Below are 21206 nucleotides of genomic sequence, written 5' to 3'. Positions count from 1 at the left end.
TTTAACTGAGCTCGGCTGACTGTACAAGTTACACGTATCAATACTCGCCTGATCTAATCTGGTGGCCTAGTATTAGCTTACTTTAACTTATTGCTTTTAATTTATTTTCTAATCGAACTTGGCTTTAGGCGAAGTTAAACCTCAGACGAACTTGGCTTTAGACGAAGTTAAACCTTAGGCGAACTTAGCTTTACAGCGAAGTTGTCATCAGGCGAACTTGGCTTCAGGCGAAGTTGTCATCAGGCGAACTTGGCCTCAGGCGAAGTTACCAGTTAGGCGAACTTAACTTTACAGCGAAGTTGCCATCAGGCGAACTTAGCTTGCAGGCGAAGTTCATCAGGCGAACTTAGCTTGCAGGCGAAGTTCATCGCTTTGAAGGCGAAGTTTCCCAGATGCAGGCGAAGTTGCTCAGACAGCCGCTGTTCGGTTTCTTTCCAGCATTTTGAGCGATTTTAACACCCTTTCTATGGTTCAATATCACCCACTACGCTTCCCGACCATTTTCGGTCGCTTATACACTAAAAAGCTTGGATCTTTAAACTTCAAAGATCAAGAATCATACCTTTTTGAGCTTGTTTGGATCTCGTTTAACTTGTTAACACAACTAATCGCTCTCTCTCTCTCTCTGATCTGCCCGTTCCTCTCCTCGGATCTGCCCGGTTCCGGCCGCCGGCGAAGTTGTGGTGTATGTGTGTGTTTTTGGAGTGTGTTTGGATATTGATATAAATGAAGATATTTTGGGGTGCTAGGGTATTTATATCCCTGAAATCTCATGGACCTAAGGCCCATTCTCATTTAACCCATCTCTATTAATCCAAGTCCATAACCCACATCCATTACCCAACACTAGCCCGACCCATACCAACTCCTATTCTATTATTTATCTCCTGATAACCCGAGTAAACTTTCCATCTATTATTAAGTAATAATTAATATTATTTTGGAAATTTCGGGATGTTACATGTTTTTCGTATGTAAGCTATATGTTTTCTTATTCTTAGAACAAGTGTAGGTTATATGTTTTTGTGTAGGTTGTACATTGTTTATTGACATTTAATGCAAACATGTGTAAGATAGTTTTTTGTATTATTCATCACAATGTAACTGCGTGTTGATGGATATTGATATGTTGAGTTTGACGAAATTGGTTTTGAAAAGAAATTAATGTATGAATAAATTGTATTTGTGTAAGATAAAATTTTCGTGTGTAGGTTATATGTTTTTGTGTGTAGGTTATATGTTTTCGTGTGTATGTGTGTATTTTTGATGTTGAATTTTGTGTGTAGGTTAAATGTTTTTCGTGTGTAAGTTATATGTTGTCTTATTCTTAGAACAAATGTAGATTATACGTTTTTGTGTAGGTTGTATGTTTTTTGTTGATATCTAATGTAAACACATGTAAAATAGTTTTTTGGTATTATTCATCATAATGTAAGTATGTGTTGATGGATATTAATATATTGAGTTGGAAGAAATTAGTTTTGTATAGAAAGAAATTTTAATATATGAATAAATTATACTTGTGTAGGATAAAAATTCAAGAAACAAAAAATAAGTTATAAAAATAAATGAGTTCTTAATATTTTCTAATTATAATAATTTAATTAGTTATATTAATTAAATAGATAAGTAGTATGGTTTATTAATTATATTAATTGAAGAAAGAGAATAATTAATATTTTCTTTATTTAGCTTTAAGAATTTAAAAATTAAAACAAAACTAGTGGTCCATATTCATTTCTTACATTTCTTGCAATAATATCATTTCTCTCTTGAACCATCCTCATATATATATATATATATATATATATATATATATATATATATATAAGGGTAGGATCTAGAGAGAACTCATTTTAAAAAGAGAACTAAAGAACTAGTAAAGAATTATTTTTAACTATTTTTAAAAAATTATTTTATGATTTTTTTTCTTTCCTTCTTCTAATAAGATGATATTGTTCATAAAAAACCGTCGATGTAATGCGTATGTGCATTAATGTGTATTGTATATATAAAATAGTGTTTTATTGCATACAATACAACATAAATACATTATCCAATACACATTATTGAATATATGCAAATACGACACTAATAATTGTATACAAAACACATTATTGCATATCTAAACTCTCTAATAAAAGCCTACAATGGCTTGCCACTTGTCACTCTCATATTAATCCTCACAATTTAAAACCAACTAAATCTACAAAAATCCTTGAGTATATGTTATAATTTGTTAATTAATAACATTAAATAGTAAATACTAATTTGAAGGATGGAAATAAATGAATAAATATCAAAATTGTTTTAAACATTACTATATAGCGTCTGTCTCTTAATATGCATGATAAGTTTATTTTTTTGTGTTTCGCTTAATTATTAAACATATTTTTTCATTAATTGTCCGTGTAATACACGGGTCTCAAACCAGTATGTAATACAACACTAATTTACATATGCACTATATCGATTCTTTTTAATTTTTTTTATATAATATAACACTATTGCAAATATACAATACAAACAACTATATATATGCTATTCAATACTATTTCAAATATCAAAATGCACACTATTGCACATATGCATTATAAAAAAAGTCGATGTATTGCATATATGCATTACAACGTTAATTTTATTTATTTTTATTTTTATATTTTGTTGTGGTGAAGAATAACAACATATAAGAAGGATGAAAGAAAAAATAATTTAAAAATATTTTTTAATTAAATTAAAAATACTTCATTATTAGTTCTCTCTATAAAATGGAGTTCTCTCATGATCCTCTCTATATATATATAAAGGATAGAACACGAAAATTGATTATCGTACATTACGTACGCGACACCCACATCCCTAGATTTCAAAAAACACGTGGTGGCAAATTTGTAAATTATTTCAAAATCGTTTCCATCTTAATTAACCATTGCATCGATTCAACCATCATCATCGGCGTCATTTGCAGACACACACTTCAATTGAATTTGATATGAAATACGCCATTTGCAGAATCCCGGTTGAAGACGTTCCATATTTTTGTTCATATGATCGAATCGATGATCAAATTGAAGGTCGATTGATAATTATTTGATGATTACGAGATTATATGAAGTGATTTCAGTGTTCAATTTCATGTTACAGGTGTTTAATTTTTTTTGTTAGTTTTAAAATTTCTGAACACCAAGAACTTCTTAGAACTTCTAAACTTTATCAGAACTTCTAAACTTTTTTTAATACCCATAACTTCTTAGCACTTCTAAATTTTATCAAAACCTCTAAACCTTTTTGAACACCCAGAACTTCTAAACTTTATCAGAACTTCTAAACTTTTTTGAACAACCAGAACTTCTAAATTTTATCAGAACTTCTAAACTTTTTTAAACATCCTGAACTTCTTAGAACGTATTAGAATGTTTAAAGATGATCATTTTTTATAACACACACACACACACATATATATATATATATATTTCAAAACTACATTTACAACAGTAAATCATCAATTGTCAATGGTCACGTAGACCCAATTTTTATTTTTATTTTTAAATATATATATATATATATATATATATATATTCTATTCATGAACTTTAATAGAGTTATCATATGGCACGTGAATTCTAGTAATTTTTTCTTTAAACAATTTACGTTACTGATTTCTACACGGTTCGTAACCCATCCCCCCCTTTTTTTTCAATTTCCTTTTGTTAATTTTTCATTTTTTTTTCTCTGATTATTTAGGTTTATTTTATTAGTCTAATGATTACGACCTAATTCCCGTGTTTCTTCGCATAACATGGGTTTATCACTAGTTCACTACAAAAATACATTTATGCAATTCCTTCAATTCATCCTCAACTCAACTCGTAGTTTGTTGTCACACGGTCATATTTTAAAGATAGATCTCCAACAAAACAAATACTAATGCCTTCACCATCTTATCAACTATGTAATTACTATAATCATCTAACGTGGCTACTTTGCTATGTGCATATCAGTCTTATGTAATATATTTAAACATTGATGGTAGATTATGGGGGTGTTTGGGATTGCTTATTTTCATCAACTTATAACTTATGAACTTTTTAAAAAGTAATAAGGTGTTTGGGATTGCTTATATTGTGAGATAAAAAGTTTCATAAGTTACACTTTTGTAAATTATTAACTTAATAAAAAGTTATAATGAGGTAAAATAAAGAAATTTAAACACCCCCTATGTAAATAAGAATACAATACTTGTAGAGCTTCTAGGTGGTCCTCACTTGTAAGTTGTGACCTCAAGTTGCTTGTGCGCTATGTGACATTGGAATAAATACTTTTAAATAGAGGGATGCCGACGACCCGTCTTATACTTTTTAGTTTTTTTATATATATTTTTTTAACAGTCATTTGGATCACTTACAGACACTGACCCACCTGATCATTTTCATTCCACTCTCGACAGAAAACCCACCATCAATGAGAAAACCCTCTATCCAACCTGGAACCTCTATTTTTTTTATCACACGTGAGACTTGAACCTAATAGATCATCTTATAAATATATAAATCTTTTTTTATAAATAAGAAAGTTAAAAGTATATGATCTTGTATATGTTTTTATATTAATCTCAAATTATAGTCAAGAACAAAAGCATAAAACATAAAACAAATACTTTTTATACACGCTATTATAATGAGTTAGACATATCATCATATACCATTACGTAAAAACTTATTACATTAGTGAGTCAAACCTTAGAGGTTTTGCTGCTCACTACAAACACATGTAAAAAAACTTCATATATATGACAATACTAGGTTAGTTACCCGTGTAGCACACGTGTTAGAATAAGTATTTTTTTTCAAATAATAACATAATGTGAAATATAAAAAGAAGGTATCACATATATAAAGATATATTATACGGTAAAAAAATTACATATTACGTAATTTGGAAATAAAAAGTTGTTAGAATATTCATAAATCATAAATTATTTCTTTGTTATTTTCTATATCAAAACTTAGGTGTAAATGACTACTTTTTTAAACCAACTCGTGGACCAAAACTCATTTTAATCTTAAATTGTTTTGACATGAACAATGTTTGATACTTTAATCAGTTAAGAAACCCACTCGTTTCGTATTGGTTACTTATAAAAATCTAATATTAATAACTAATGCAATATATTTTATATTAAACAAATTAACATATTTATGATGGTATTATTTTTTTTAAGTTAGGATGGAATTATTAAAAATTGAAAGGAAAATTGGTTTTAAATACTTTCAACTATGTTTTATTGGCAAATAACAGGTCTAACTTTGCATTTGGCTGGTGGCGGTCCCAACTAAATATGTATTTGTTTTCAAAAGTCCGCGACTAACGGATGGTTAACTCCGTTAATATGATGCTTATGTGGCAAATTTGCTTATGTGGCGGCTTACATGGCAACAAGGCACAATAATAATAATAATAATAATAATAATAATAATAATAATAATAATAATGTTTTCTCTCATGCAGCAACAACACTTCCGGCAGCCACCCACCTCAGCCTACCATCGTTGCCGGCCGCTACCCACCTCTACCACAGTCACCATCATTGTTGACCACCACCCACCTCCACCACAACTCACCATCTCTTGCAGCACAACAACTCCCCCCCCCATCACCCATTTTTCTCTGTCCAATATCGCTGCCGCCATCACTTCCTTCTCTGGCGAGACTCCACCACCTTCTCCGACAAGCCCTAATCTCTATCCGACCCAGTGGTGATGGTTAGAACCTTTCAAACCCTAATGCTAACTTTTACTTAGCCATTCCATTGAACCCACATATAGCTCAACAAAATATGTGCGTCATGTATCTATGGCTAACAAATTTATATTCAATTTCAATTCAACTCATTACCATCGTGTCACCGTTCTTCCCGTGGTTTCAATTTCAAGTTCGAGAGACAATCGCTGATAGAATTAGTTTATGAGATGAATCGAACATCAGATATGGATTTTGATCTGAAACTTGATTCCCGGCGTGTTTAGGATTGATCGGAAGCAGATGGCTCGTTTTAGGGGCAATTGTTGTGTGCTTGATTTTGGGAAGATGATTTTGGGGCGATTGTTGCAGGTTTGAGAACACAATGGTGGTGGTAACTGTGCTTTACGGGAGGGAGAGGGAGAGAGAGAGTAATAAAAAATGATATTTTGCCACATAAGCTGCCATACAAGCAAATTTTGACAACTAAACGTGCCACATAAGCATCATATTAACGGAGTTAACCATCCGTTAGTCGCGGACCGTTGAAAACAAATACATATTTAGTTGGGACCGCCACCAGACAAGTGCAAAGTTGGGCCTGTTATTTGTCAATAGAGCATAGTTGGGAGTATTTAAAACTAATTTTTCAAATTGAAAATGAAATATTAAAAAGAGAAATGTATTTAATATGAGAGAGAGAGTAGGGAGAATTTTTCAAGGATGAATATAATGATGACATGTGGCATTTTAGAAAACTTTATTTATCTTACTAATCTATTAAATCAATATAATTTCTCCACATGTCCTTCTACTAGGTTGTCCACCTAGGCCTCCAACTCACCATATATTCATTCTAAGAGTGTCTATTATTTTGCCACGTGTCATATTAACCACAAACCCAAAAAAACGTATTTAAACCTTAAGATTTTTCCACCATAATCATTTTAATCTCTCTCTTCCTCTCTCTCTCTCGGTTTACTAACTCCACCATCCACCATCTTCTATATTCCGGTAATGTAGATCGAGATTAATCGTTTTCCGGTAATGTTATATATTATACTCTAATGGCCAACAATGTTATATGATTTTTCGACAAAGTTATGTCTTTTTCCGGCAACATCATATTTTATTCCGGTTATTGTATATCTAACTTTTTTATCCTTATTTTCATTATTAACTGATTTTTTTAAAAGCAGTTTAGGTTCTAAATCAAAAACGGCGATGAAGCTAATATTTCTACGTATTTACGTTTTTCCAGTAAGTTTTTCCGTTCATGTGTTATACCTATAACAATGGTTGTTTTTTTATTTATTTGAAGTTTTATATTTTTGTCCACCTAGGCCTCCAACTCACCATATTTTCATTCTAAGAGTGTCTATTATTTTGCCACGTGTCATATTAACCACGAACCCAAAAAAACGTATTTAAACCTTAAGATTTTTCCACCATAATCATTTTAATCTCTCTCTCTCTCTCTCTCTCTCTCTCTCTCTCTCTTCCTCTCTCTCTCTCGGTTTACTAACTCCACCATCCACCATCTTCTATATTCCGGTAATGTAGATCGAGATTAATCGTTTTCCGGTAATGTTATATATTATACTCTAATGGCCAACAATGTTATATGATTTTTCGACAAAGTTATGTCTTTTTCAGGCAACATCATATTTTATTCCGGTTATTGTAGATCTAACTTTTTTATCCTTATTTTCATTCTTAACTGATTTTTTTAAAATCAGTTTAGGTTCTAAATCAAAAACGGCGATGAAGCTAATATTTCTACGTATTTACGTTTTTCCAGTAAGTTTTTCCGTTCATGTGTTATACCTATAACAATGGTTGTTTTTTTATTTATTTGAAGTTTTATATTTTTCCTGTTTTTTTCTTTTACGTGTTGTTCTTCTAGGTTCTAAATAAAAATCATTTTAATCATTTTAATCTCTCTCTCTCTCTCTCTCTCTCTATCTTCCTCTCTCTCTCTCGGTTTACTAACTCCACTATCCACCATCTTCTATATTCCGGTAATGTAGATCGAGATTAATCGTTTTCCGGTAATGTTATATATTATACTCTAATGGCCAACAATGTTATATGATTTTTCGACAAAGTTATGTCTTTTTCCGGCAACATCATATTTTATTCCGGTTATTGTAGATCTAACTTTTTTATCCTTATTTTCATTCTTAACTGATTTTTTTAAAATCAGTTTAGGTTCTAAATCAGAAACGGCGATGAAGCTAATATTTCTACGTATTTACGTTTTTCGTGTAAGTTTTTCCGTTCATGTGTTATACCTATAACAATGGTTGTTTTTTTATTTATTTGAAGTTTTATATTTTTCCTGTTTTTTTCTTTTACGTGTTGTTCTTCTAGGTTCTAAATAAAAATCAGTTTCATCCATGGACATTATCATTATTCTTTTTCCGGTAAGGCCAATTTAAATCTTCCGATTATAAATTATAATTCAAATTTTCCATAATATCAATGTTATAACAAAACTTAATTATTTCAGGTTATTGTCCCGATTGATGTACGAAATATTTCATTTTACCTTCTATATAAAAATCGGATATACCATCGTCATTATCACTATTTCGTTTTTCCGGTAAAACCATTCAAATTTTCCAGTTATAAAATTATAATTAAAATCTTTCATAATATGACTATTAATATTTGACTTTATCATTTCAGGTTATTGTTCAGACTCATATAAGCTAATTGCATGGATTGAACATTAGTTAATAAGATGTACTTTTTAATATTGATGTATATTTTTTTAATATTCATGTATATTTCTTATTTATAAGATTATAATATACATTAAATTACCTATATTAATATGATCATTATTCTATTGTTTTGTCAACTTCCAATTAAGTGACAAATATTTCGTTTAATTTAAAATCTTATTATAATTTCAAATCTTATATTAGTTTACATTTTTAGATTTATACACATTGAAGAATCTCATTAATACAATTTATGAAGTTTGACATTTCTTATTTTTTTTTAAACCGAATGAACAACCCTTTTTTATGTTTTAATTTTTTTTTTCATTTTTATAAACTCATTCCTTAATTTGTGGTTTGACTGAAATAATAACCTAATTATCCCATTATTACAATTTATTTTTTGACTTTCCTTATTTGTTAAAAAAACCGAATGAATAAGTTATAACTTAAATAAATTTCCGACCGATTTAAGTATTTGACAATTCATATTAAATCGTTTTTGACCATTCATATTAAATCCTTTTTGACCACTCATATTAGTTTACATTTTTAGATTTATACACATTTAAGAATCCAATTATGGCACTTTATAAAGTTTGACATTCCTTATTTAAAAAAAACCCGAATGAACAACCATTTTTTATGTTTTTAATTTTTTCCATTTTTATAAACTCATTCCTTAATTTGTGGTTTAAACGAAATAATAACCTAATTATCCCATTATTACAATTTATATCTTTTGACTTTCTTTATTTGTTAAAAAACCGAATGAATAAATTATAACTTAAATAAATTTCCGAGTCTTACTTGCAACAAGATTTAAGTATCCAATTAATACAATTTATTGAGTTTGACTATTCTTATTTGTTTAAATAACTAAAAAGGATAGTTAAACTCAATAAATTGTATTAATGGTTTTAATATAATTTAATTAACATATTTAAACTCCTTTTAAATTCGGAATTTGACCAATTCTTCAAAAATTTTAAAGGTTTTAATACTCTCCATAATTTTAAACTCATTTCAAAATCTTTCCATAATTTTTTGAAGTTTTCAAATTAATTAACCGATTCGATTTTCATTTTTGTAATTATTATTAAATTAATTAGTCATATTTTTTTAGCTTTAATTATTTTCAAAGTCAACATAATTTTTTTTAATCTTTCCAAAGTTATTTGAGAATTCATTTATTGTAAAACGTTTTTAGGTTTTGCGAATTTAACAAAATATTAATGTCAGTGATTTAAAAAGTTTGTTGCAAGATTGGTCAAAAATAAAAAACAATTTCATAATTTTTTGAAGTTGACTAATTCCAATTTTTTATATTTTGTAACTATTTTGAAAATATTTCAAAACGAGTTGTTTTGAAATAGTATCAAATTTGTTAGTTATAAAATGACGGTTAAAAAAAGGTTTTTATTGATATATCCTTTTTGGTTTAATGGTTTATGTTAGAAAGATGTTTTATGTTGCCATTTTACTTTGTTTGTTGTTATATGTTATTTTGTTTTAATAAAAACAACAATTTAATAAATATAACTTTATTAATGTTCAAATGTTAGTCATTATTTTTTTATGTTATTATGATATATTTAATTTGGATGTTATAGTTTTATTATATTTACAGGTGGTGAAGCAAAATGAGTTTTTTTTTTATAGAATGTTTGAAGAAGTTGATGGTGATTTAATATGAAAGAACATGTTTAAGTCTTTTGTTACAATAAGTTAATGTATATCGAACAATCAAAAAACTTTAATATCTAGACAATGTAAACGGTTAACGTTTTGGTCCGAAAGTTTGAAGAAGTTTTGTGTTGCTTGAATTTGTTGTTTAAATTTATTATGTTTGTTGACATGTTTTTTTACCCGTGTGTAACACGGGCTATACCCTAGTTAAATAGTATAGATAAACCTGATGCATAGCGTATACATCAAAACCCATAATCCGATTAACCTCTACATCATTTCGTTGAAATGGTGTAAATACTTTGACACACAATTATAATAAGCAATTCATCAAACCATGCTAAAATGTCATCATGACTAAATATACACCTCATACTTTTATACGTTTTAACTTCTAAGCTACCACGTATCATTATGTCATTGCAACACTTTATACCCAATACTTTATCAAGTTGACGCATCTGAATGACAAAATATATACCTCATATACTTTCTAAAGTAGATTCTATTCTACATTAACTGTTGAACAACCTCTATGTGAGGATCTTGCGAGAACACTTAGATATAAGAATAACATACACACCTATGGTTGTGCCCACAGACAACCATGATTTATTTTTATTAAATCACCATTCCAAAAAAAAATATCATATTACAATGGATGGTTGATGAGTTACCATTTACCAAGACCAATTGTTTCTATCACATAAAGATAAATCAACCAAACAATATATCTGATGGTGGCAATTATTTTAATATATTTTCATTTATGACTTTATTTTATTCGTGTTTCTATTTGTTCTTATCATATATGGTAAAAGTAATGGGAAATGACATGAATATAAAGGAAAATAATAGGAGAAAGTGGAATATACTGCCTGATCACCAGAAGATTCCAAAAATTCTGCACCACAAAATAGTTATTATTGCACCCAAAAGATACGTTATTGACCTTCAAGAGTTCAAGTTATTATATATTGTTAGATAGGTAAACGGATATTTTATTTAACAAATTTTTTTATTATGAATTAATTGCATAAATAGTCCATATAGTTTGATCATTATAACGTTTTCAAGTCTACATTTAAAAGTTACGGTTTCTTAAGGTTTCGTTTGATCATAAAACGTGTGTGTTAAATATGCATAAGATGACTTTTTATCCATTTAGATATTACATAATTTACTCAGAACAACCAAATAAAATTAAAACCAAAATTGTCCCCCAATCATACGTGTATGGCCCAACAACCACATCAACTCACTCGTCATTTGTGTGTAGTTCGACGACCATCTTCTCCCCACTAAGATTTACTGATGATTTAATCCATATTTAGTCTCCCCTCTCGCATTTTCTATTTTTCCATCTCAACACAATAGGAATTAAATTGATATTCATAAGATTCGCTGTCGCATAGGAAACCCTTTAAATCTTGTTAATCTTTTATTTATTTTCTTAGCGATTTTTAGGGTTCCAGTAAGTGTTAAGAATTTTCTTGAGAGTTAGAAGTAGAGTCGAGAAAGAGAAACAAACATAGGTAAAAGACAATTGAAATCTTTGGTTACCAATCATTCAGGAAAATTTGGAAAGAGTATAAAGAAAATGGTTGGCGATGGCGGCTAAGGCGGTGCTAGATGATGGGAGACTTCTAGTGGTGGTGAATGATGGAGAGATTCGTGGGAGAGAGAGAGATGATTAATATTTAGTAGTTTATATAAATAAATTAAAAGTGTAAGATCAACAACAATAACAACCATGTCTAGTTATATCTTACAATAGCAAAGCTAATTGGAGAGTTTGTGTATGATGAGATGTAGACAAATCATACATATCCAACATAATAGAGAGACTGCTTTCAGTAAGATAACCAACTTTAAAGTCACATATGAACATTAAAGGTATATTAAAAACTTTAGAGTTCTTCACATGGAGTCCATAAACTATAAAACAAAACGAAATAGAAAAAAATATAGTACTAGTAAGTGCTAATACATATAAAATATTACAGAGACACGAGAGCAAAATGATGGTAACGCGCAAAGTCCATTAATAGTTAATGTAAAGTTAACACCTTAAAACAAAGCTAAAACAAATATGCACTCATTCCCTCAAAGTCTTTAGGCTTATATAAACCAAATAAAAATCCTAATTTTCATAAACCAAATGCATTGAGCAAATTTAAATGTTTGGTTTTCAAATCTTGAACAAACAAAATCCCTATGACTACAAAATCTCCATTGACATGATTTTATTAGTTAGCATGGTACTAATTGCCTTTCATTTATTTTCCAGACTTCAAGTAACATGTTCTCAAATGGATTTTATATCCTCAAAAGCAAATATAAGGTTAGTTCAAATCCTGTACATACAAAATCCCTATGACTCATTGCATATGACATGATTTCCTTGGTTGGCATGGTATTAATTGTCTTCCATTTATTTCCCAAACTTCCGGTAACATGTTCTCAGACAGATTTTAAATCCTTAAAAGCGGGCCCAGCTTTGAGAAGGCAGAAAATTTTTTGAGCCGAAGGCGAAAATGTTTTTGGGCCTCAAGTAAAATCAGTATTTTGTTAGCTTTAAACAATTAAATTTTAAATAACCATACTTGGTTATAATTTGAGTTGTGTAAAAAAGTTTTATATAAAAATAAGCTTAAACATGTTTCAAATGGAACTAGAACCTGAGTTGTGTAAAAAAGTTTTATATAAAAATAAGCTTAAACATGTTTCAAATGGAACTAGAACCCACAACCTTTTGGTTGAGAGTAATACTTCTTTGCCACTAAGCCAAACTAGTTGTTATGTAATTGAGTTTAAACATTAAATATACATCTTTTTATTCATAAAAATACATATAATATTTTTTTAAAATTTCGAGCCTAACAGGGTGTCGGGCCGGGGGCCGTTGACCACCCCACCCTCCCTAAAGGCCGGCCCTGCTCAAAAGCAAATGTAAAGTTAATTTAGAATACGATAAGAGTCAAAAGGACTAAAAACACACAACTCGTAAACTTAAGGAGTTTGAGCAACTCACCAAAAACTGTTATTCTCACATACTAAAAGCCCTCAACTGCCATATCCATCCTTCTTTCCTTCCCCCAGAAATTCTATAAACCGTTCAAAAACCACCTCAGCCTCCCCCACATGTTTGTTTCTTAGCATCCAGAACACAACACACATGTAAATCAAAGTCAAACTTAGCTTAGTCCAATTTCGTGTATCAATCATCTAGATCACTTCCCACTTCAAACCTTATATACAGATTCTGTTCTTGTTGTTGTTTTGTTAAAGTTCAAAGGTTTAATGCATGCTGTAAGTAACACTGCTTCAAATAAACGTAATCGGAGAAAAACCAAAGTGAACCATCCGATCATGGGTCCAAAGGTTGTGACTGGAGATCATGGATACATACTTGAAGATGTTCCTCATTTGACTGATTACATACCTCATCTTCAAGTATCTTCTTCTACCCCTTTAATTTAATTTAATTATTTGTTGAATTTTAATTCATTAATTGTATCGACAAATTAATGATACAAATTAGTTTGTTTGAGTGATTGGAGTACCCTCTGGAACTTTTGTTTCTTACTCTGTCTTTTTTAATATTATTATTTTATTTCATCTTTGTTGTTGATTATCTAATCATCCTCTGTATGATAAAGGGTGGTCATTATTTTATATTGTTATATGCTTTTTATTAATTTATTCTAGATGGCTGATTCTACTTAACTTTATAGATGATCATAATTATACTTCTTAATTATGAATAATAATAATAATTTTAACAACGAAAAGTTTTTTGTTTTTTTTAACTCATAGATCAGATTCTAGTCACTCAGTAGTCAGTAGTGCTTAAACATGTATGATTCTTTGCAGACTTATCCTAATCCACTGCAAGATAATCCTGCATACGCCGTTGTTAAGTAAGATCATAATCAAACAATAGTAGTTTTTAATAATCTAAGTAATTTTAATCATGGTACTTACAATTTCAAAACATTTTGTGTTTTAACAGGCAGTATTTTGTTGACATGGATGACACTGTTGCTCAGCAGGTTAGCTTTTTACTATAGTCAATAACGTTATAAATGCCTAACGATTTGTTTTAGGCGTGATTTCCAATCCTAATAATATGTTTCCATTAATGTAGATTGTTATTCATGCTGATCGTCCTAGAGGCACACATTTTAGACGTGCAGGGCCCCGTCAAAAGGTAAAAAGATTTCACATTCATCAGCTTGTTATAAAACTATAAGTCATCTCTAATATATATATTAAATGATGCTTTTAATTTATTTTTATTAGGTGTACTTTAAGTCAGACGATGTTCATGCTTGTATTGTGACATGTGGGGGCCTATGCCCCGGCCTCAACACTGTGATTAGAGAAATAGTTGGTAGTTTACATGATATGTATGGTGTTACAAGGATCGAAGGGATTGAAGTAAGTTAAACTTAAAATATCATTCTGATTCGTTTGTTTTATACTAGAATTAACTTATCGGGCGTGCAGGGTGGATACAGAGGTTTCTACTCGCGAAATACAATCCCATTAACAACTAAAGCGGTAAACGGTATTCATAAACGAGGTGGCACCATAATCGGGACATCACGTGGTGGCTATGATAATAAAAAAATAGTAAATAGTATTCAAGATCGTGGCATCAATCAGGTAATTTGTAATTTGATACTTCATTTTTCATGACATGTGTGTAATATTTATGGCTTCTTTTAAATAAATATTATTAGGTATATATAATAGGAGGAGACGGAACACAAAAGGGGGCGTCTGCGATCTATGAGGTGTGTTTTTTGAATAATTATAATCTTTATAACAAAACTATATAATGAAGAACTATAAACAAATAAAATTTTGTGTCATGCAGGAAGTTAGAAGGCGCGGTCTTCAAGTTGCGGTTGTCGGGATTCCAAAAACTATTGATAATGACATTCCGGTATGTGGTTAATGATTGTTTATTAAGATTAACATTGCTCATTAAACTTGTTACTTTGATATTAACTACCAGGTTATTGATAAATCCTTCGGCTTTGATACTGCGGTTGAGGAGGCTCAACGTGCCATTAATGCAGCACATGTTGAGGCCGAGAGTAACGAGAACTGTATCGGGCTTGTTAAGTTAATGGGCCGAAATAGTGGTACGTTTTCACACTTTTTTGTCCTTTTTTCCAAATTTATAGTAAAATTTGTTTTCATTTAAACTTTTTGCAGGATTTATTGCAATGTATGCAACTCTTGCGAGCAGAGACGTTGATTGTTGTTTGATTCCTGAGTCGCCTTTCTATCTTGAAGGACCGGGTGGTCTTTTTGAATATATAGAAAAAAGAATAAAAGAAAACGGGCATATGGTACTAGTTGTAGCCGAAGGTGCAGGCCAGGATCTTGTTGCCGAGAGCTTAAGAACTAACGATGTGAAAGATGCCTCCGGGAATAAGCTTTTAAATGATGTTGGATTGTGGTTATCTCAAAAGATCAAGGTAGTTGACCATTATAATGTTTGACTTTGACCTCAATAGTCAACTCTTTGTTTAATCACATTTTTTATGCTTATAATGTTCTTATAAACAGGATCATTTTAAAAAACAAACAGAAATGGAGATCAACCTTAAGTACATAGGTAAGTAAGGGTATATCCGTCATTTTTACCGTGATTACACGATCAAAAAATAATTATCTTGTTAAACGTGTGCTTGACAGATCCTACATACATGATTCGAGCTGTTCCAAGTAATGCATCAGATAACGTTTACTGCACGCTTCTGGCTCAAAGTGCGGTTCATGGAGCCACGGCGGGCTACACCGGGTTCACTGTGGGGCCGGTTCATGGCAGAGAATGTTACCTACCATTTTATGTAAGTTAAAATTACAATTATACTCTTGGAACGACGGAAAACGAAACATGGATCAAGTGAGTTATTATTGTTATTTTTTTTGCAGAGAATAACCGAGAAGCAAAACAAGGTTGTGATTACAGATAGGATGTGGGCCCGGATGTTATCTTCTACAAACCAACCGAGTTTTTTGAATACAAAAGATATCATCGAGTCAATAATGGATGAAGCGCCGCCTACTCAATTTCCAGATGACCATGCGGTGGATAATGGTTTCGTGACCAAGAAAACTATTGTTTGCTGAATGGTAGCAAACGTGGTGTGTTTTATTTAAGTTGCAAGAATTGAATAAGAGTTTTGGATCACTCAAGTATATATATATATACAAAGTAATAATTGATATGAGAGGATGTTGATAGACTGATGGTAGAGTTTGATGATCTCTGGATGAGGAGATGTGATTTTTTTGTTAATTGTTTGGCAAGACTTATGCTTGAATAATAAACCTGCTTACTATTAACGGGTCAAATGGGTTAATTTGTCGCACATGTATATGGTGGTTCTGTCTATCCCCATTACAATGGTTTGTTCAGTTTCGTATATTTTCAAATGGGTTGATTTGATGCACGTGTATATAACGGTTCGTCTAACCCCATTACAGTGGCTTGTTCAGTTTCTTATATATAATTAGTTGTTGTAAATGATTATAACAGTGAGTCTAACTCATAACAGTAATAATAAGTACTATAATTCAATATATCACACCATATCCTTATACACTATTGTGAAACCAAAAGAAATAAACCGATCAATTTTGGTTAAGTCAATTCTATTATATGAGCGTACAACTCTGACATAAACCCTGAATTCTGAAAGGCTGAAACCAAATTTAGAATTCAATTCGGATGAGGACCCATTTGAACATTCAAAACCCAAATTTAAATTAAGCTTCTAGTTTTTAAGTCCGATTCGATTAATGAACACCCTTAGCCTGAGAAGTTCCAATTGAAGGATTCTCTCATTGTCTTCAGCAACGGTCAAGCAATTCGTTCTTGCAATTATTCAGACAATATTAATCAACTTTAGGAATTTGGATATGTATTTGGGAAGGTTTTCATAAAACAGTTATGCTAACTACCGAACACATCATCTACTTTTACAACTTTTAATATAGACAAGCTAGTTTGTAAACTCGTCACCCATTTAAATAAGCATGTAACTCGAGCCAACTCATTACCTCAACCTGTTTAAACTAAACCCACACCCACAAAATTTCTTAAGTTCGTGTCATATTTTCATTTATCTCATCTCACTATGTCAATATGTTCACAATATTTTACACTATGGGTTGGGGTTTGTATTTATGAATATGGTTAGGGTAAATGGGTATAATGTTCCGGGTATACCATCCGGGTATTACCTAGTACAATACGCGTCTATACTTATGAAAACTTTAAAAAATAAATTAGGAGCAAAGCTGAAGATTAACAGATAATTTATTCAATAATTGAAGGTAATGCAAGATTTACATATTTCAATAAATTAAAAAGAAACTGTAAACTTGCTAATATGGTTAAACTATCCAACTTGAACAATCCTCAACAACCATCACCATCTAAGCTTTTCTGGGAAATACTGAAAATATAAAAATTAAAAATTAAACAAGGAAAAATTATCAGTAAAATTCTTATAAAAAGTTAAAAAGTAATTCAACAAACAATGCCTCACCTTTTCAATGAGGGATATATAGTATGGCTTCACCTTTTCAACATCAACACGCACTTTGCTTTTACTGTAAAGATCATACTTGCTGCAATGAAGCCACATGTTTATCGTTAGATTAAACGTTAAAATATGATTATTCTTATACTAATCTCTAATTATTCACAAGTTAATAAAGATTACTTGAAAATTTGAAGCCACTTCAAGTTCTCAACATCCTCCTCATTCATCAAATGCTTATACGCTCCAGAAAGATGCAATGCTGCCATGTCAATTACATTCAAACATCTGAATCTTACAACTTTAGTTAATTTTTTTTTCAAGGGTCAAACTCCATCATAGAAACATCCAAACGATTTACAATGAAGTGGCAGGTAAGCGGGCAACAAGCTGCGCCGCAACCCCCTTTTAATTAATTAAAAGATAATAAAATATTTTAGTAGCTTACGATAGAACGAGTGATAACGAATGATAAACAAGCCTGCTTGAGGCAGAGTACTTCCATTTTCTTTAGCCACCTGCAAATTTAGAATGCAAGAATCACATTTAGATTAATTAATCTTCATCATTTGTGTTGTGGGATCTACATTAATGCAACACTATCCACAACAAGAACATACCAAATACATGTAGTCATCATGACCCCATGAAATCATCACATTTTCCAGTCCACATCCTTCTTCATAAATCCCATTCTTAGTTTGATAAGCAGGGTTGTTTATATCTGGATTTTCTTTGAAATACTGCAGCATAAAAGATCAATCATTTATTATTATTTTTTTAAAAATACTATATGAAACCAAAGAAGCACTACAAGTATGCGGTGGTATGGTTTCCCAGGAAACACTCAAGTCAAACTCTGAAGGCAGCATGGCCCCGGTTAAGACAACACTGTCTGGCCAGAGTGGGGCAACAAAGCTCTCCAAATTGGAGAGTACGGTGACCTAAACACAAAAAATAAAGTCGACGCTCGAAAATAAGTATGTATACCTTATGGTGGACAATTGACTCATCAAAAGCACAACCAAGGGGGTGTGTGTCACCCACAACAGCCCATTGTGGAAGCTCCCCAAATTTTGGAAGAAGCAAAACTTTCCCAAGATCTACATTCCATCACATAAATCATTTATTATAATAAAAAAATATATTTTTAATATTATAATTAATTAATTATATGATATTAGCATGTAGATAGATATACCATGAATAAGGGCAGTCAAATGAAGCCAATCTTCATCAGGATAATCTTTCCTAATGGCTTCAGCAGTCTGCAATAAATGCTCGATTTGTGGTTCGTCCAAATCAGGATCGCTATCGTCCACAACATCATTTAACAGTTCACAACACTCCCAAATACTCATCTCCAGTTTATCCAACTTCTTATACTCCTCTCTCATCTTCTTCACCTACATTGTTCCCATCCAAATCCATTTCATTTACCATACTTTCACACAAAAAATAATAACAATAACAATAATAATATCATTATGCTTACAAATTCATATGTTTGATGAATGTGGTTCATCCTGTAAAACTCCTCCACCTGCTTCTTACATTCGCTCTCCGCATCATAATCTCTATTAAAGTTTCATGCATCAGCATACATTATTATCGGTCAACAGGTGATAGTCTATATTATTAAAATCTAATAAGAAAAACCTGAAAGTGTGACCAAATGCATTGATTTCAGGTGCATCAAAACCACCACTAGCCACATTATTATCAGCCACCTTAAACCCTCCTTCCAACACTAATTCATGGTTCTTGTTATCAACCAATTGGGGATCTAAATACAAACAAGAAAAAAATATATATAATGTTGTGTTTACGTAATAATTAACATATGCATGGCAAACATGATACGAGGATAAAAAGTAACCTGGTACGGACTGATCGACACAAACAGTCATGTTGGCACACAAAATAACAACAGATAGGGTTGTTTTTGTTGATGATACGATAAAGATAAAAGAATGAAGTGTTTATATAGTGTCTAAAAAGAGGTCCTTGTTTGCTATTTACAAAAGTTTAAAGTCCTCAAGTGAAATATAATTAAAGGTGATATGTTATGTAACTTATGATTCAACAAATCATGAGTCAATTCCTACGTGGATATGAGATGGAATTGATTAGGTATTGAGTCATAACCGACAGATATTTTGATTTTTCTTATATTATCAGCCAATCCAATCATTGACACGTCACATACATAGTTTGTGTAGCCATGAAGTCCACTGTCGCAATAAATGGCTAGATAAGCCTTTAAATGTTTTGCTCGTGCATCCTTATTTGAGGAAGATTTGTGCTTATCTTTGTTTAATTGTTTCAATTGTCGGTGTTACATTGAATCCTGTTATTATTATAGGGTTATTATATAATTTAGGAATTTGAAACTTAGTATGAAACAAATATAGGTGATAACTTAGTTTAATCTAAACACTTATCGTCACATACACAAATACAAGTTAAAAAGGAAAATAACCTTTTTAGTTATAAACTTTTTAGTTTATTATAGTCGGACTAATGGCGAATAAAGACATTAGCATGTTGATGACAAAGCAATTCTGAAGTAGCTATCAGTTTTTATTTATTTTTTTTAAGTTGCATTCACTCAACTTCTCAACCCAACCATTTTACATCTAGATTCATCTAAATTGTATATTTCTCCTTTCATATAATCCATTCTAGAGCTTATGGCGAGCCCATAACAGGTTTGTTTTCTCGGATATCCCTATAAAGGAAAAAATAATTGGAGATATCAAGTTTTTGTCGTTTATTTGGATTAAATATAGGTCGAATAGTGTGGTTCTAGACTAAGAGAAATGGAGAAGATTTGATTTGTAATAGTGTCTTTTTCGTGTGGTGTTTTGTCTCGCCCGCTAGCTGCTTGTTAGCGGGTTATTAGACTGTTTGCTTTATGAAATTTGATGTTCGAAAAAAAAATATAATCCATTCTAGAGTGTTTGATTTGACCCAATGGGATAGAGCTTAATCATAATATTTAGGATAGTATCATCATGAGATTCCAAAATTGAATTTGTGTTATTATTAACCAAGAATCTAATCAAAGCAGTTAATTATGAGAGAACAAATCATATTATGTTGGAGTGATTGCTTCCACACAAATTGTTCAATTAAAATAAGAATTATAAATACAATGAGGTAACTTGGAATGCTATTAAACATAAATATTTTATATGTAATTAGCAAATCAAGATAATCTCTTTCATAATTAACTGATTTGATCACATTCATTTATATTTTTTAAGTAAATACATAAGTTTAGAAAACATGCCTATATATTTAGGCATACACAAACATATAAGTAAAATAACATCGTAACGTTGTCAAATATAAACTTATTATGTTTATTATTGTATAACTAAAGTAGAATAAACTTGTATATTGATAATGACAAAGAAATCGAAAATACCATGTTTTTTTCATATTTTATTAAGCCACCAAAAAGGTTGAGTCT

The 21206-nt window shown here is 30.8% G+C and overlaps 2 protein-coding genes across 3 annotated transcripts; one reads left to right on the top strand and one right to left on the bottom strand.

Moving 5' to 3' along the window:
- Positions 1 to 13424: 13424 nt before the first annotated feature.
- On the top strand, positions 13425 to 16559 carry LOC143555214 (ATP-dependent 6-phosphofructokinase 3-like). The gene is made up of 13 exons (XM_077044806.1): positions 13425 to 13613; positions 14034 to 14080; positions 14173 to 14212; positions 14308 to 14370; positions 14463 to 14600; positions 14670 to 14828; positions 14906 to 14959; positions 15043 to 15111; positions 15184 to 15313; positions 15387 to 15652; positions 15744 to 15792; positions 15873 to 16027; positions 16113 to 16559. The coding sequence occupies exons 1-13, from the start codon at positions 13461 to 13463 to the stop codon at positions 16308 to 16310; spliced, it is 1521 nt and encodes a 506-aa protein (XP_076900921.1). The 5' UTR covers positions 13425 to 13460; the 3' UTR covers positions 16311 to 16559.
- A 1012-nt stretch (positions 16560 to 17571) lies between these two features.
- LOC143555206 (inositol oxygenase 2-like) lies at positions 17572 to 20085 on the bottom strand. 2 transcript variants are annotated; one of them, XM_077044799.1, is made up of 10 exons: positions 19608 to 20085; positions 19388 to 19514; positions 19224 to 19305; positions 18930 to 19134; positions 18719 to 18831; positions 18349 to 18471; positions 18177 to 18246; positions 17912 to 17990; positions 17735 to 17816; positions 17572 to 17641 (listed from the first exon to the last, which is right to left on the bottom strand). In XM_077044799.1, exons 1-10 carry the CDS (start codon positions 19636 to 19638, stop codon positions 17615 to 17617), a joined length of 939 nt encoding a protein of 312 aa, XP_076900914.1. In that variant the 5' UTR covers positions 19639 to 20085; the 3' UTR covers positions 17572 to 17614. The 2 variants fall into 2 exon arrangements, with proteins under 2 accessions (XP_076900914.1, XP_076900913.1); XM_077044798.1 differs by having other exon boundaries at positions 19388 to 20085.
- Between the last annotated feature and the right edge of the window lie 1121 nt (positions 20086 to 21206).

This window comes from Bidens hawaiensis, unplaced genomic scaffold (assembly GCF_021521415.1).
Source record: "Bidens hawaiensis isolate Kalapana, Puna unplaced genomic scaffold, B.hawaiensis_p1.1 tig00018026_1, whole genome shotgun sequence".
Classification (NCBI taxonomy): domain Eukaryota; kingdom Viridiplantae; phylum Streptophyta; class Magnoliopsida; order Asterales; family Asteraceae; genus Bidens; species Bidens hawaiensis.
The sequence above is the reverse complement of the archived record's forward strand: the minus strand, read 5'-3'. Positions and strand labels throughout refer to the sequence as shown.